The 15,080-nt window shown below is 41.7% G+C and overlaps 1 protein-coding gene across 5 annotated transcripts in view; it reads left to right on the forward strand.

Moving 5' to 3' along the window:
* Positions 1 to 1,347: 1,347 nt before the first annotated feature.
* Positions 1,348 to 15,080, forward strand: part of Nfat5 (nuclear factor of activated T cells 5) — an 89,126-nt gene continuing 75,393 nt past the window's right edge. For 3 of the 5 annotated variants that reach the window (XM_042277650.2, XM_042277651.2, XM_042277654.2), the window contains exons 1-2: positions 1,348 to 1,784; positions 3,544 to 3,597. In XM_042277650.2, coding sequence (XP_042133584.1) covers positions 1,712 to 1,784; positions 3,544 to 3,597 — 127 coding nt within the window. In that variant the 5' untranslated portion in view covers positions 1,348 to 1,711. The remainder of the gene's footprint in view (positions 1,785 to 3,543; positions 3,598 to 15,080) is intronic. The other 2 variants (XM_042277653.2, XM_042277652.1) reach the window with 2 other exon arrangements.

The following is a 15,080-nucleotide window of genomic DNA, read 5'->3' on the forward strand; positions in this document are numbered from 1 at the left end:
CAAAAATTAGTTCCCACGATGTGCACCCTGTGCTCCATTTGATATTTTAATAACTTGATTAAAAATTTCCCAGATGTCTATTAGAGTCAGGAAACAGTCTGTGGTGTAGGTGAGGATTTGTTTTTTGCAACGGAAACTTTTAGCCCCCATGAAGAGACTAGCCAAAACCCCTCATTTACATGTTTATCCTCCATCCTCACTTGAATGAACAATGAAAAGTGAAAACCTGTTTGGAAGAACAGGCTTTGAGGTTTGCTTCTTTCTCTGTCTCTCTAACAGCCAGGTGGACTCACAGGATCCAATTTTCAAACTGTCTTTTATTTTCCACTCTTGAATAAATTTGGGCGTCCACTATCAGAGACATCATTATAAATAAAATTAAAAAGATCAAAGCCGGTGTCGTGGTACTCTCCGGTGATACAAGCATTCGGAAGGCCGAATCAGGAGGATTGCCCCAAATTTGAGGCCAGTCTAAATCTACATAGTGAACTCCAGGCCACCTAGACCTACTTAGCGATACCATGTATCTAAATAAATAAATGCAGTCGCCATAAATATGATGTGGGTAACCTGGGGGAATTATTTTAATGAAAATAACGAATAGCCGGGCATGGTGGTGTCTGCCTGGCAGAGGCAATCACAGCTCTGTGAGTCTGAGGCCAGCCTGGTCTACATAGTGAGCTCCTTCAGGCCAGGGAGGACCAAAAAAGAAAAAAAAAAAAAATCAACATGAACAAGAACAAAAAAATCCATAAGCAAACGAAAAACCCCTCCAAAAACTCGATAACCCGGGGTGGTGGTGGTGGTTAGAGTACGGTCTGCCCTTTCTTAATTAAAAATGAGTCTGATGGTCCTTGGCCAGCTCACTGCAGAAACGGCTATGAAAAACCCCCGAAGGGCTGGGTTGCCGTCCAAGCCATGGAACTCCATTCCCCCGTGCGAGCTCCAGCCTGCCGGCCTTGGGTCGCAGCAAGTCTCTGGAGGTCTTTCCCCTGCTCGCAGACAGCCAGGTCCCCCAGGGTCGGTGTCCTCCTGCGTACACCACGGGGCAGGGCCGGCCGCCTCAGGCTCGCCGCCACCAGGTCGTGGCAAAAAAATCTCTTCCCTCCTCGGGGCCCCAGGAGCCAGGCCGCCTCCCTCCCTCCTCCCTCCCTCCTCCTCCCTCCCGGCTGGCGGGGCCCTTTCCCAGCCCGGGATCAGCAGCGGCCGCGGGAGCGACGGCAGGAAGCGAGGCCCTTGTTGATGCTGTTCCGCGGCGCGCCTGCCCGCCCTCCGGCGGCCCCTCGGCTCTTCCGGGCTGCTGGAGTTCCCCCCCCCGCGCGTGCGCAGTGCCCCACGAGGGGGCGGGGCTCAGATTCCTGTCAGCGGCGGCGGCGGTGGCGGCGGCCGTCAGTGTGCGCGGAGGAGAAGCCCGAAACGGACCCTCTGGCTCTCTCCCTCTCCTCTCCGCCGCCCGAACCTTCTTCTCTCTCTGGACTCGCCGGGAGTCAGGTCTCTACTCCGCAGAGCTGCTCTCCACCACGCCGCCCTTCTCGTCGCTCGGCCGGGTGGGAAGTGACTGCCCTCGAGGAGGAGGAGGAGGAGGAGGCAGCGGCTGCCGCCCTCGCCTCGCCGCCCCCGGTTCGGTGCCCGCGGTCCCGGAGAGGAGGTGCCGCCGCCACCGCCGCTCCCCCCCTCCCGCTGCCCTCGGGCCGGGCTGGGTCGAGCTGCGATGCCCTCGGACTTCATCTCATTGCTCAGCGCGGACCTAGACCTGGAATCGCCCAAGTCCCTGTACTCGCGAGGTGAGTCAGATGGGGGGTGGGGCGTGGGGGCGGGGAGCGCGGGCGCGCGGAGTCCCGGTGGGGAGGGGGGGTCCCCGTCGGAACCCGGCTCAGCCCGGCTTGCCCCTCTCCAGAGTTGTCCCGGGCCGGCCGTGGGGCGCCCCCGGAGGGCCAGGGGTGATTTCGGAGCTGCAGAGCGGCGGCCCCTCCCCGGCGCGGCGCGGGGCGGCCGGGGACTCTTGGTGGTGCGCTCCCCCCGCTCCTCCACCCCCGAGTCCCCAGCGGCCCCCCGAGGTTCGCCACCTGACGGTCGGCCGCTCCCGGCTCCGCCACCCTGGGCGGGCTGCCGGCCCAGTCCTCCCCCGGCTCGGCAATCACCCCACCGGTCCCGGTGCCGGGGCCGCGCGGGGGGTCGGGACGCCGCCGGGGCTCCCGTCTGCCGGACTCTCCTCCCCGGCAAAGTTGCCCCACGCCGGGCTGCGTGGTCCCAAGCGGCTGCCGAGCCCGGGGTCACCATTTTTTCCTCCCTCTTTCGGCTTGTTTGTGCGCGGTCGTCCTATCCTCCCCCCCCCTCCCCCCGCTCCGGCCTAGTCCACTCCCTCCCCATGTCGGGACGGCCCCCCTCGACCAGGCGTTCTTCCTTTCCTCGTCATCTTCTTGCCTGGAAAAGGCTCGAATTTTCTTTTCTTTTTTTTTTTTCCTTCTCTCTTTTCATCTCCGTGGCATTCTAATTACTTCTTTTACAAAGATAGGGATGCCCTCTCTGGATTACTTGTATTCCTCTCCCTGGAGTACCAGGCTCGGGCACAGTCTTGCCCTTTGAGAAATTTCTCTTCTTTGCTGTTCAAGGGCTTCTTGCAGAGAGGAGGCGAGGAACAGAGCTTCTCATTTAAAACTATTTTTTTGGCCAAGGCCTTCAGGGGATTCCCAGCATCTAAAACATTAACACTTGAGGTGATCTCTGCTGGGGTTAAATTCCTACACTGGACACCACAAGAATGTGTCAGAACAGGTTCCCTTTGCAACGGGTATTAAACCCAAAATACCCACATTTGCACTCATCACCACTTAATACCAGTGGGAGGGGGCAAAAGTTCTTAACGATTCATTTATATTTTAAAACATATACCATGGTGACCCCTTTGCCCGAGAAATCCAGCATTTCTTCTGTTTTTAGTTTTACAAATCCACTGGATAATTTCACCTCTTGTGGGTAGGGGACAGGAGGGGACTTAATCTTGACATTAGTGCATTCATGTTTAGTTGAATCAGAGGGATGTGGTTTACCCTGGAAGGTGCTGCTGACTTTATAGACTATTGAGTTTGTACACAGAGCCCTACTTAGTAACTGTTAGGCCATTGTCTGTTGCTCTGATGACTTTAGTTGGCAGACACTATCCTGAGGATGGTTCTCAGATATTACCTGAAATAGCTTAGAAATATTGTAGTTTGAAGTGTCAGAAGGAAAAGAAAAGATCAAGAGGTGTTCCTTAGAATAGGGCTGAGGTACAATTGGATGCTAAAAATAGTCAAGACAGTAACACCATTTGGGCAGTAATCGTCAGATAATTTTCCATGAAACAAATGCTTTATCAAAATCTAAGTTTAGCTTAGAGACCAGTGTAGAAGCAACCCAACCTTCCTTTTGCAGGAAATAAACTAGACTAATATGGGCTTAAACTCTTAAAAATACATAGTAGTTATATAAGAGATGTATGCTATCCTTGGCATTTTTTCTCATTCAGCATAAAAAGTACTTAATGCTTTTTGTGTTTTTCAGATTCTCTGAAGTTACACCCATCACAGAATTTTCATAGAGCTGGACTATTGGAAGGTCAGCAAAGTGCCGTTTTTACAGCATATTGTGTCAGTATGCAAAGGCTTTCTCTGAGATGGAGTTGAAATGGAAAAGTGGGAAACTTTGCAGACTCACACAATGTAGTTTTTTGCTAAGGAGCCTGATCCTTCTTTTAGAGCAGCTAAATGTTTCAGTGGATTTCGTTGTTGGACTTGAAGTGCTTGTAGGCCATTGTATCTGCTTTGAGAGGCCTTGGGGAAATCCCTCATAATCATTTAAAATTATGTGTTGGGTGTTCTACTTTAGAATGTCAGTTAATTTTTCTTTTAACACAAACTGAATTTGAAAAGGTTCAAACATAAAGATGATAAATTAATAAATACAGCAGTGACACCAAACACATACTTAGTTTGAAAGTTCCAAATTGAAAACTTTTGGATATTGTGCATTTCAAAATGATATATAATTTTTTTGTTGTTTGTTTTTGTTTTTTGAGACAGGATTTCTCTCTGTAGTTTTGGAGCCCGTCCTGGATCTCTGTAGACCAGGCTGGCCTCGAACTCACAGAGATCCGCCTGGCTCTGCCTCCCGAGTACTGGGATTAAAGGCTTGCGCCACCACCCCCACCTGGCACAAAATGTTATATAATTTATTTACCAATTATAGATGTGATTTCTATATCATCATATCTAAGGATGAAAAAAGCTAAGTAATCAAGATAATTAAACTATGCTTGGAAAAAAAAAGCCCATAGAATGTTCTGGAAAAAGTTAACAGGCTATGCACCTTAAACAGATGACAATTACTTTCTTTTTTTTTTTTTTTTTTTTTAAGACTTTACACTTAGCATCTTTGAATTTTAGAGTCTTGTTTTAGATAGCAAGGATATTAATTATTTCTCCATTATTTAGTAATGGGAAACAAACTGAAAGTAAGAGACTTGGGGGGGAAAAGGTCAACAGCAGCAGAAACAATCCTTTCTGTGTTGTCGTCAGTACTCCTTACCAAAGCCACGTGCTACTGTGAAATAAATACATGTATCCAGTAACAAGTATTTACTGTCTCTTTGGAAAGGGCCTTGGATATTTCTGTTATGTCTTGAATATAGCTTTCTCTTCTGTCAGAGTACAGGTAGTCCTGTAGATACAATGGGGAAGAGGGTGTTGTAATTGAGCTTAGGTTTAAATACCAGTTTAGCAACTTCTTCAGCTCGGTGACCTGGGGCAAGTGATTTCACTATTCTAAACTTTATTATTCCTTCTATAAAACATAGGTATCTCCTTAGTTAACTAATGTGTATTAAAGTGCATAGTTATAGTGTTTGGCTTTATTAATTATTTTATTATTGGACAGTACTGGGGATTTTTTTTATTTACTTTTGTTTTTTTGGGACAAGTCTTACTATGTAGCTCTTTGTTGTTCTGGAACATCTCCCTATTTAGACCAGACTGGCCTGAAACTTAGTTCTGCCTGCTTCTGCTTTGAGTGCTGAAATTAAAGGGTGTGTGAGAATGCACAGCAGTACTGGACCCAGATCTAACCTGGGTCAAGAATGAGAGACAAATGTTCTGAGCTATATAGCCCTAGCAGGGAGTATCATAATTAGAGAGATTATCAGGTAGGAGAAAGACAGGGGAAATGTGTTAATTATTTAAGGATGTATTTTATAAATGTTAAGGATTGTCTTGTTGTTTATTTTTGTTGTTGTTGTTTATTTTTATGTGTATGGGTGTTTTGCCTGCCTGTATGTCTGTGTAGCATGTGTGTGCCTTCTGCTCACAGAGACCAGAAAAGAGTGTTAGATCTTCAGAGAACTGGAGTTACAGATGGTTGTGAACTGTCATGTATGTGCTAGGAATCAAACTTGGGTCCTCTGGAAGAGCAGCCAATGCTTTTCTGAGCCATCTTTCCAGTCCCCTAAAAGTTAGTTTTTTAACTTTAGCACCAGCTATATTGTTTTAACAATATAATTTAGAGCTTATAAAAGGTTCTCTTACATTGTACCTATAAGAAGCGCACAAGTGTGAGGATTTTTTTTAAACTACAGTCCGAAGAAGAGAGACATTTTTAGAAGGGATGTTTTGTTTTGTTGTGCTTTTTGTTCTTTTGGAAACTGAATTTTACTATGTAGCCCTGGCTGTCCTGGAATTCAATATGTAGACCAAGCTGGCCTCAAACTCACATCTTCTGTCTCCCAAGTGCTGGATTTAAGTTGTGTAAAAGTGTTTTTTTGTTTGTTTGTTTTGGGTTTTTCGAGACAGAGTTTCTCTGTATAACAGCCCTAAGTGTCATGGAACTCACTCTGTAGACCAGTCTGGCCTGGAACTCACAGAGATCCGCCTGCCTCTGCCTCCTGAGTGCTGGGAATAAAGGTGTGCGCCATCAATGTATGGCTTTGTGTTAATTTTTTAAATACTCTGTTTTATTCTAAGAAGAGTATATTCTAGTTCATTTCTTCGTTCTCTTGATTCTCCTTTGCCGTCTTTGCAAGGTGAAGTATATTAGGAGACCAATGCTTCTGGTGTATCAGTATCTTGTAATATGTGTCAAAATTGCAGTCCCAGCAGGTGAGGTGGGTGAGGCAGGAGGGGTGCAGAGATGGAAACAAAGCCAGTGAGTTCCTGGTTACAGGATGTGAAACTTGCGCGCGCGCACACACACAGTGGGAAAAATTGTTGAACATAAATCTCTGCAGAGGGCTGTATGTCAAGAGCTTGCCACTGAATTCTTTAAAAACCTGTGCCATAGTACACATGTGGAGGTCAGACGACAGTTTTCAGGATTCAGTTCTTGCTTTCCATCATGTGGTCCTGGGGATCATACTCAAGTTGACAGGCTTGTTGGCAAGTGCCTTTACTTTACCCGCTGAGCTACCTTACAGGCCCCATAATTCATTGAATTATTTTTGTGTGTGTGCATGTATGTGTGTATGCATGTGTGTACCCTCCATGTAGAGCCCAGAGGTTCCTCAGTCTATCCCTGCCTTTCTGTTGAAGTTTCTCCCAGAGCCTGGAATTAACTAATTTAGCAAGCCCCCAAGGACCTTCTGTTTGTGCCTCCCTCTGGTGCTGGGATTACAGGTAACTATTTATATGGGTGCTAGGGCTCTGAATGAACTTAGGTCTTCATGCTTACATAGAAAGCACTTTTCCCACAGAGTCATTTCCGCAGCCACTGAATTCATTCATTTCTCTTTTTTCTAATTGTTTTTTGGGTTTTTTTTTTTTTCTTTTTCTTTTTGGTGTGTGTGTGTGTGTGTGTGTGTGTGTGTGTGTGTGTGTAGACAGGGTTTCTCTGTGTAGTTTTGGTACCTGTCCTGGATCTCACTCTGTAGACCAGGCTGGCCTCGAACTCACAGAGGTCCACCTGGCTCTGCCTCCTGAGTGCTGGGATTAAATAAAGGCTGGCGTTTTTTTGAGCTGTTTGTCTTTATTTTATGTGGATTGGTGGTTTGCCTGTGTGAATGTCTTGTTCATCACATGCATGTAGTACACAAGGCAGCCAGAAGAGGGAGTTGTATCCCCTGGAACTGGAGTTACAGATGGTTGTTAGCCACCATATTGTTGCTGGGAATTGAATCTGGGTTCTCTTGAAGAACAGCCAGTGCTCTTAATTAACCACTGAGCAATCTTCTCCCAGCCGTCTTTCTTTTTTTGAGGCAGGGTCTCACAGCTTGAACTTTTGGTCTTCCTGTCTCATGCTTTGGAGTGCTGGGATTAGAGCTGTTGCTAGCTACTGCATCCTAGTGGATCACTGGACTCACAGAATTTGTATAACCCTGAGATGTTAAATAGCAATTATCCCACTTTAGAGATGAGGAAATGGAGGCATATGGACTTTTAGTGACTTGCCTGGAGTCACATAGTAAGTTATAGAGTCCTGCTGTTGCAGCTGCTACTCCTCTTCCTTCTCCCTGTTTTAAACTTTCAGTCCTTCTGCCTCAGCCTCTCAGTGCTTGGATTACAGGTAGTCCTCACCATGTGCAGCCAATTTAAGTTTTTAAGAAAACAAGTTATAAACCCTGAAATTGGGAATTATTAAACTTGATAAATAGATTAAAAGAATATCCTTGCCATTCAGCAGAGTTTGATTTTTAGCTTGCCTATTAAGACAGTGCTGAGCCTTCTTGCTACCATGATTTTAATTAATGTGATGAGTGCCTGACAATAGGTACAAGGTCTTAACTAATTAATACAATAATGCACAAGTATTAAAATGACCTCAACTGCAGGAGATCCAGTGCTGTCTTCTGGCCTCAAAGGGTTCCCTCACATAATGGTATATATACACATAAATTTAAAATATATATAAATCTTTAAAAAATTGTATTTTTGTTTTTGAAGGATTTACTTTATAAGTGTTAATATCTTGCTTAGATGCATGTCCACCATGTACATGCAGTACCCAGGAGACCATAGGGCATGTGAGAGCTCCTGGAACTGTGGGTGCTGGGAACCAAACCCCTGTCTGATACAAGAGCCAGAAGTGCTCTTCATTGATGAGCACTAGCATCCGTGTGTGTGTGTGTGTGTGTGTGTGTGTGTGTGTGTGTGTGTGTAAGTGTAATGTATATAATATGTATTTTATGTTAAGTGAAAAGAAGCAGAAAGTAGCACTACATTAGTACAATCCTGAGTTTACATTAAAGTATGTACAGGTAGATGCAGTTATCAGTCAAAACCAAAGAATGCCTTCCAAAGATCTGTAAGAATGTTAATATTTACAATGTTGATCATCTTAGGTAATAAATTCCAGATAATTAAAAAATATATATATATATATTAAAAAATAACATGATTTCTAGTTATGTACAAATTTCATTATTAAAGCTGAGAATCATCTGGAGGAAAAAGTCACCATTTCTTAGACATTCTCTACTGAAAAACATTTGTTTTGGTTTATCTTGTTTGCCAAACAAAACTAATAGCCAGACCTGGTAGTGTAGACTTTTGAGGCTGAGGCCAGAGGATGACAAGGCCAGTCTGAGCAACTTCATGAGACATTGTCTCAAAATAAGTCTGACAGATGATCTAGGAATTACAGTATTAGTACAGTATTTTCAAGATTCTAGGTCCAATGTTCAGTACAGACAGACACCTAAGAAATGAAAGTAAACAGACTAAGAAAAAGGTCAAAGTGTGGTGGTTGCTCATGCCTTTAATTCCAGCATTTAGGCAGAGGCAGGCAGATCTCTAAATTCAGAGCCAGCTTGGTCTAAAGATTGAGTTCCAGGACAGCCAGAGCTATACAGAGAAACCCTATCTTGAAAAAAGAGAGAGGAAAAACAAAACAAACAAACAAACAAACAAAAAAACAGAAAACAAAAAAAAAACTATTGGGTTCTTCTTTTATTTTGAATTTTTATTTAGTTTCTATTGATCTGGGTCATACCTAAAGATTAAATATCATCATTATGAAAATAATGATGTTAAAACATGTCAGAAGTCTTGACTAGTTCATGACAGCTTCTTGTTAATTCATTCTCCCAATGATTTGTTATCATGTATTCTGTTGTTACCCATTTGTTTCTAGAGAAAGATTTTGTTTGTTTTTTGTTTTTGTTTTTGTTTTGTTTTTTTGGTAGCCAATGCTGGTCTCTTAGAGGGTGGATTTGAACTCCCTGTCCTCTTGTTTCTATCTCCCAAGTGCTATAATTATCCAGCGTGGGAATTACAACAATATAGTGTTCTTTAGGAAGCATCCATAAGGCAATGAAAGAAATTCAACTTGTTACACAATAGAAATCAGTAGAAACATAATATCCTCTTGCAGCAATATTTATTTTTTTTTGGGGGGGGGCAGGGGCAAGGCAGGGTTTCTCTGTATGTAGCCCTGCTGTCCTGAAACTGATTCTGTAGACTAGGGTAGCCTCAAACCCAGAGATCTGCTTGCCTTTGCCTCCCAAGTGCAGAGATTAAAGGCGTGTGCCACGACCTCCTGGCTTATTTTATTTTATTGAAAATAATTTTTTTCATACTCAGTGAGACTCCATTGATGATTTTTGTTTTTGTGTGGTTGTCAGTTGAAGATAGCTTCTTGGTTAGGGATAGGAGCCCATGTCCACTTTGGGGAAATATTTTAATGTTCACAATTAGCAAATCATTTGTTGTCTTAGGTGAGTGTCTTAGTTAGGGTTTTCTAATGCTGCAGTGAAACACTATGGCCAAAAAGCAAGTTGGAGAGGAAAAGGTTATTAGCATTGCTGTTCATCACTGAAGGAAGTCTGGACAGGAACTCAAAGAAGGCAGGATCCTGGAGGCAGGAGGTGATGCAGAGGCCATGGAGAGGAACTGCTTACTGGCTCACTTCTCATGACTTGCTCAGTCTGCTTTCTTTTTTCTTTTTTTCTTTAAATTTTATTTATGTGCATTGGTGTTTTGCCTGCATGAGTGTGTACGCTATCTTTTAACTGGAGTTACAGACAATTATGAGCTGCTATATGGGTGCTAAGAATTGAACTCTGGAAGTTCAAGTTCTCTGGAAGAGTAGCCAGTGCTCTTAACCGCTGAACCATCTCTCCAGCCCCCAGTCTGCTTTCTTATAGGACCTAGGACCACCAGCTCAGGGATGGCACTACCCACCATGGGCTGGGCCCTCCTCCATTGATCACTTAATGAGAAAATGCCTTATAGATGGATCTCATGGAGGCATTTCCTCAACTGAGGCTCCTTCCTCTAATAACTCTAGCTTGTGTTGAGTTGACACACAAAACCAGCCAGTACAGTGAGTATCTTTAAGAGGTAGTTGTAGCATATTATAGGTTAAACTCTGTCTTGGCTGATAATAATGCTTAGAAGTGAAAAGAAGGAAAAGAAAAGCAGAAGCCAGACTTTTCTCTCTCTCAGTTTTAATTTTGTTTATTATTGTCTATGTGTATGAATTGAGATGTGAATGTATTGCTCACCATACTTGTGAGATTGGGGGACAACTTTCTGGAGTTGGTCCTTTTTCCACCATGGGTTCCAGAGATGGGACTCACATCATCAAGCTGTTATTCTTGCTGACCCAGGGCACTTGATTTCTTTGGCAGTATTTTTATGACATCATAGAATCTCTTTCTGCTGCTTCTTATTTCTGCTGGTATGTTTCAGAGACAAAATGAAATTGAGAAGAGATGGGTGACAATAGTAGCCTCAGGAATTAGTCTTTATCTTGCTGGGGTTGATTTTGTTTCCTGAACTTCCTGAAAGTTCTGTGTTAGGAATTAGAATATTTCAGTGTGGCCCTGAGAACCTACCTGAGGGAAAGCACAGTACTTTTCTTCATTAAAAACACTCAGGGTACTTACTTTGGAGTTACTAAATTGCTTCTTTTCATAAATTTAAAACAGTATGAAGGGGTTGTGTTTGAAACAGGAGTCTTACAGTCCAGAAGGTTTGCCTTGAACTTGTTATATACTAGAAGATGACCTTGATCTAATTCTGATTCTCCTGTCTTTCTCCCAAGTACTGGGATTACAGGCCTATGTCCCCAAAGCTACTTTTATGTGGTGCTGGGGATCAAACTCAGGGCCTTGTGAAAGCTAGGCGTGCTTTGCACCAACTCCAGCATAGAATGTGAGTTCTTTGGCCTAACTTTATGTAGAAAATGCTGATTTTGAATAAAATCAAATTTTAATCAATATTCATACATACTAAATTCTACATTACTAGTTAGGATGTTAGATTAAAATGATTTTTTTAACATTATGAGAAAACAAGTTTGTTGATAGAGACTTTATTTATTTTGAGACAGAGTCTCTCTACGTAGCTCTTGCTGTTCTGGTTTTTATTGGGCTAGGCTAGCCTTGCTCTCACTAAGATCTAACTGCCTCTGCCTCCCAAGTGCTGGGATTAAAGGCATGCACTACCATGCCTGACCATAGAGGTTTTATTATACAAGTATGTTTATTTAAAGTTTTCATTACAGTCATCTCTACAAATTAATAAGATAGGACATGTTTATGTGTGTCCTGTGACAGAGGCTATAAACCAAATGTAGGCTTAAGCTAAAAAATTGCTGTTCTTCACAATCATGTACATGGGGTAGTGTTGAGAAGTCTTGGAATATGTTGTTTCTTTTTTACATTAATTAATTGTGTATGCATGTGGGCTGGCATGTGCCATAGCATACATGTCTGGAAGTAAGAGAGTAACCTGAAGGAACTTACTTGATTTTTGTTTTTGTTTTTGTTTTTTGGTTTTTCAAGACAGTTTCTTTGTGTAGCTCTGGATGTCCTGGAACTTCCTCTATAGACCAGGCTGGCCTTGAACTCACTAAGATCTGCCTGTCTCTGACTCCCGAGTGCCTGGATTAAAGGCGTGGGACACCACGACAGCCTTTACTTGATGTTTTTTGTGTTGCTCCGTATTGAATCAAAGTCCTCATGCTTGCAAGTTTGGCATATACTCTACCACTGAGCTGCACCATAGGATTGAATCATTTAAAAAAAAATGTCAGGCAAATGAGACAAACATTTATCAGTACAGAGTGAGTAAAGTCTGACTACTTTGTTTCATTGATTAGAACAACTATTTCTATATATTAAGGCAGCAAAATCCTTCTTGTTCTAGTAAATGTACCTTTGTTTAAGGACACCCTGACTTTAATGCTAGTAAACTATATTTAAGGAAATATGCATTATTAAAAAATTCATAAATATTACTAAGCATAACTTTTAGCATAAAAACATACAATAAAATTATATAAGTCACTTAATAAATACATGTAAGATGTTCATTGTTAACATTGGGAAATATAATGAAAATCACCAGAGATACTTCTCTTCCTTGCTAGGATGGCTGTGATCAAAAAGATGAGCCAAACATTGTGGTACATACTTGTAGTCCCAGTTACACAGGAGGCTGAGGTAGAAAGATCCCTTGAGCCCAGGAGTTTGAAACCAGCCTGGGTAACATAGTAAGACCCTGTCTCAAAGAAGCAAAAGGACAACAACAACAAAATACTGTTTACAATCATGTGGAGATCAATATACTACTGCTGGGAATGTAAAATCGTGAAAGTTAAAACGTGGGTGCTGGAGAGATGGCTCAGTGATTGAGAGCACTGGCTGCTCTTCCAGAAGACATGGGTTCCTTTCCCAGCACCCACATGGCAGTTTACTGCCATCCGCAGCTCCAGTTCAGGGCATCTGACACCCTCCTCTGGCCTCCAAGGGCATCAGGCACACATGTGATGCAGATATACATGTAGGCAAAACACTCATACACATGAAATAAGAATAAGTCTTTTTGTTTGTTTTGTTTTTTGAGACAGGGTTTCTCTATGTAGCTTTGCACCTTTCCTGGAACTAACTTGGTAGCCCAGGCTGGCCTTGAACTCAGAGATTCGCCTTGCTCTTCCTCCCGAGTGCTGGGATTAAAGGCGTGCGCCACCACCTGCAAGAATAAGTCTTTAAAAAGTAAAACACATGGAATTACCCTATTATCTAGAAATTGTGGTGTTAGATATGTACCCAAGGGAAATAAATACATATGTCCACACACAAATGTTTATAGCAGCATTACTCATAAATAGCCTAAAATGTATAGAAAAACCCAAATGTCTATAAATTGATGGATAAATGGGTAAGCAAAATTTGGAATATCCACACAATGGAGTATTATTTGACCATAAAAAGAAATAAAGAACTCACTATAATGTGGACTTGAAAACATGTTAATCACAAAAGACTACATATTATTATAGTCCCATTCCTAATACTATACAAAAGTTAGGTAGCTCTAGAGACATGTAGATTAGTGTTTCCTAAGGGTTGGGAGTGAGGAATAGGGGCATACATAGTTCAGAAAAGATATGGGAGTCTTTTAGGGGTGATAAAAGTGTTTTGTAATTTATAATAATGGCTATAAAAACTTGGACTATATTAAAAACCGTTATTCAATTTGGATGACTTTTGTGTAGTATATGAATTATATTAGTACACATACAAGAAGAACAGATACAGGAAAAGTTGAAATAGTATGATAAAAACAATACAGTTTATGTACGTGGGTTTTTTTATTGTAAAAGATTAGATCTAATAATAAAGTATTGATTGTGGAATGTTAAGTACATTGACTGTAGCTGCTATGTACAACAGGCAGTTCCTCAACAGGTTAAGCATAATTCTCACACAATCCATCTATTCTACTCATAGTTAGATATGAAAGCAGTGATTTAGGACAGATACTTGTATGCTAGCAACATTCTTTACAGTAGTCAAAAGATGGGAAGGATGGGAATGTAGCTCAGTGCCTGCCAAGCATACACAAGCCCCTTCTTCATTCACTCACACAGGCCTGGGAAGGTAGCACACACCTGTAATTTCAGCAGGCTAGAAAATTGTGAATTTGAAGCCAACCTGGACTATATATTGAGACTGGCTCAAAATTAAAAAATAAAGATGGAAATAACTAATCTCCATGAATACATATGACAGCTAAACAAAGTATGTTATGTGTTAGAACAGTGGAGTATTATTCACCCTAAAACCGAAGTGAAATTTTGATACTTCCCATATTGTGTAATAATTTTCAAAACATAGAAAGTAAGCCAGTCTTGGAATCTACCTATAAACCCAGCACTTAAAAGGTGGAAGCTAGAGGATCAGAAGTTCAAGGTCAGCCTTGACTACATAGTGAGTTGGGGCCAGGCTTGGCTACATGAGACCCTGTCTCAGAAAACCAAAACGAACAAAGAACATACAAAGTGAAATAAACCAAACAAAAAGAGACAACGTATGGCTAAAAGTTATGCTTGTATATTATTACTAATTACTTACTACCATTAAATTATGTACTTAAAAATGGCTAAGATGGTATAAATTTGATATATATTTTACTACAAAAACGTTCATAATTTTTAAAATTTAAGTGAGACATACTGATTCTCTCTTTCTCTTTGAGACAGACAGGGTTTCAGGTACCTTAAGGCTGATCTCAAATTCACTGTGTAACTGAGGATGACTTTAAACTTCCATCCTCTTGCCTCTGCCTTCTAATTCCTGGTATTGCAGGCATGAGCTTTGGCTACTATGCTGTATCCATAATAATAATAATCAAAACTAAAATTTGAGAAGCCAGATAGATGACTTCATGAAAAATTTATGAGTAGGTATATTAGTTTCATTTAGATGGGATGAAATAATATTTTTCACTATTGCATGGTTGATTCATTTTGTTGATTTGTAGAAAGAAAATGTTTATATTTAATAATAGCAGGATTGCAGTTATCCAGTAAATGTCACAGAATTGTGGCAGTGAGCCAGAAAGAAAAAAAATCTCCATTAGTCAAGTGAGATATACTTCTGTAGCTATGGAAACTTTAAGCTCTACTGAGTCTCAAAAAGATGTTCTTGTACTTATATCTGTATCATTAATTAGACATGATGGGGTTAATGAAGACCTTGGATAATTGTTATGTTAAATTGATATAATTATATTCATTGAAGGGCTTGGTTAAAGGGCACTGTTGGGTGGTTTAATGCTTGTTTTATATAAACATTAAACTAATTGTTGTTTATATGAGATAATTTTATA

Source organism: Peromyscus maniculatus, chromosome 5 (genome assembly GCF_049852395.1).
Source record: "Peromyscus maniculatus bairdii isolate BWxNUB_F1_BW_parent chromosome 5, HU_Pman_BW_mat_3.1, whole genome shotgun sequence".
NCBI lineage: Eukaryota > Metazoa > Chordata > Mammalia > Rodentia > Cricetidae > Peromyscus > Peromyscus maniculatus.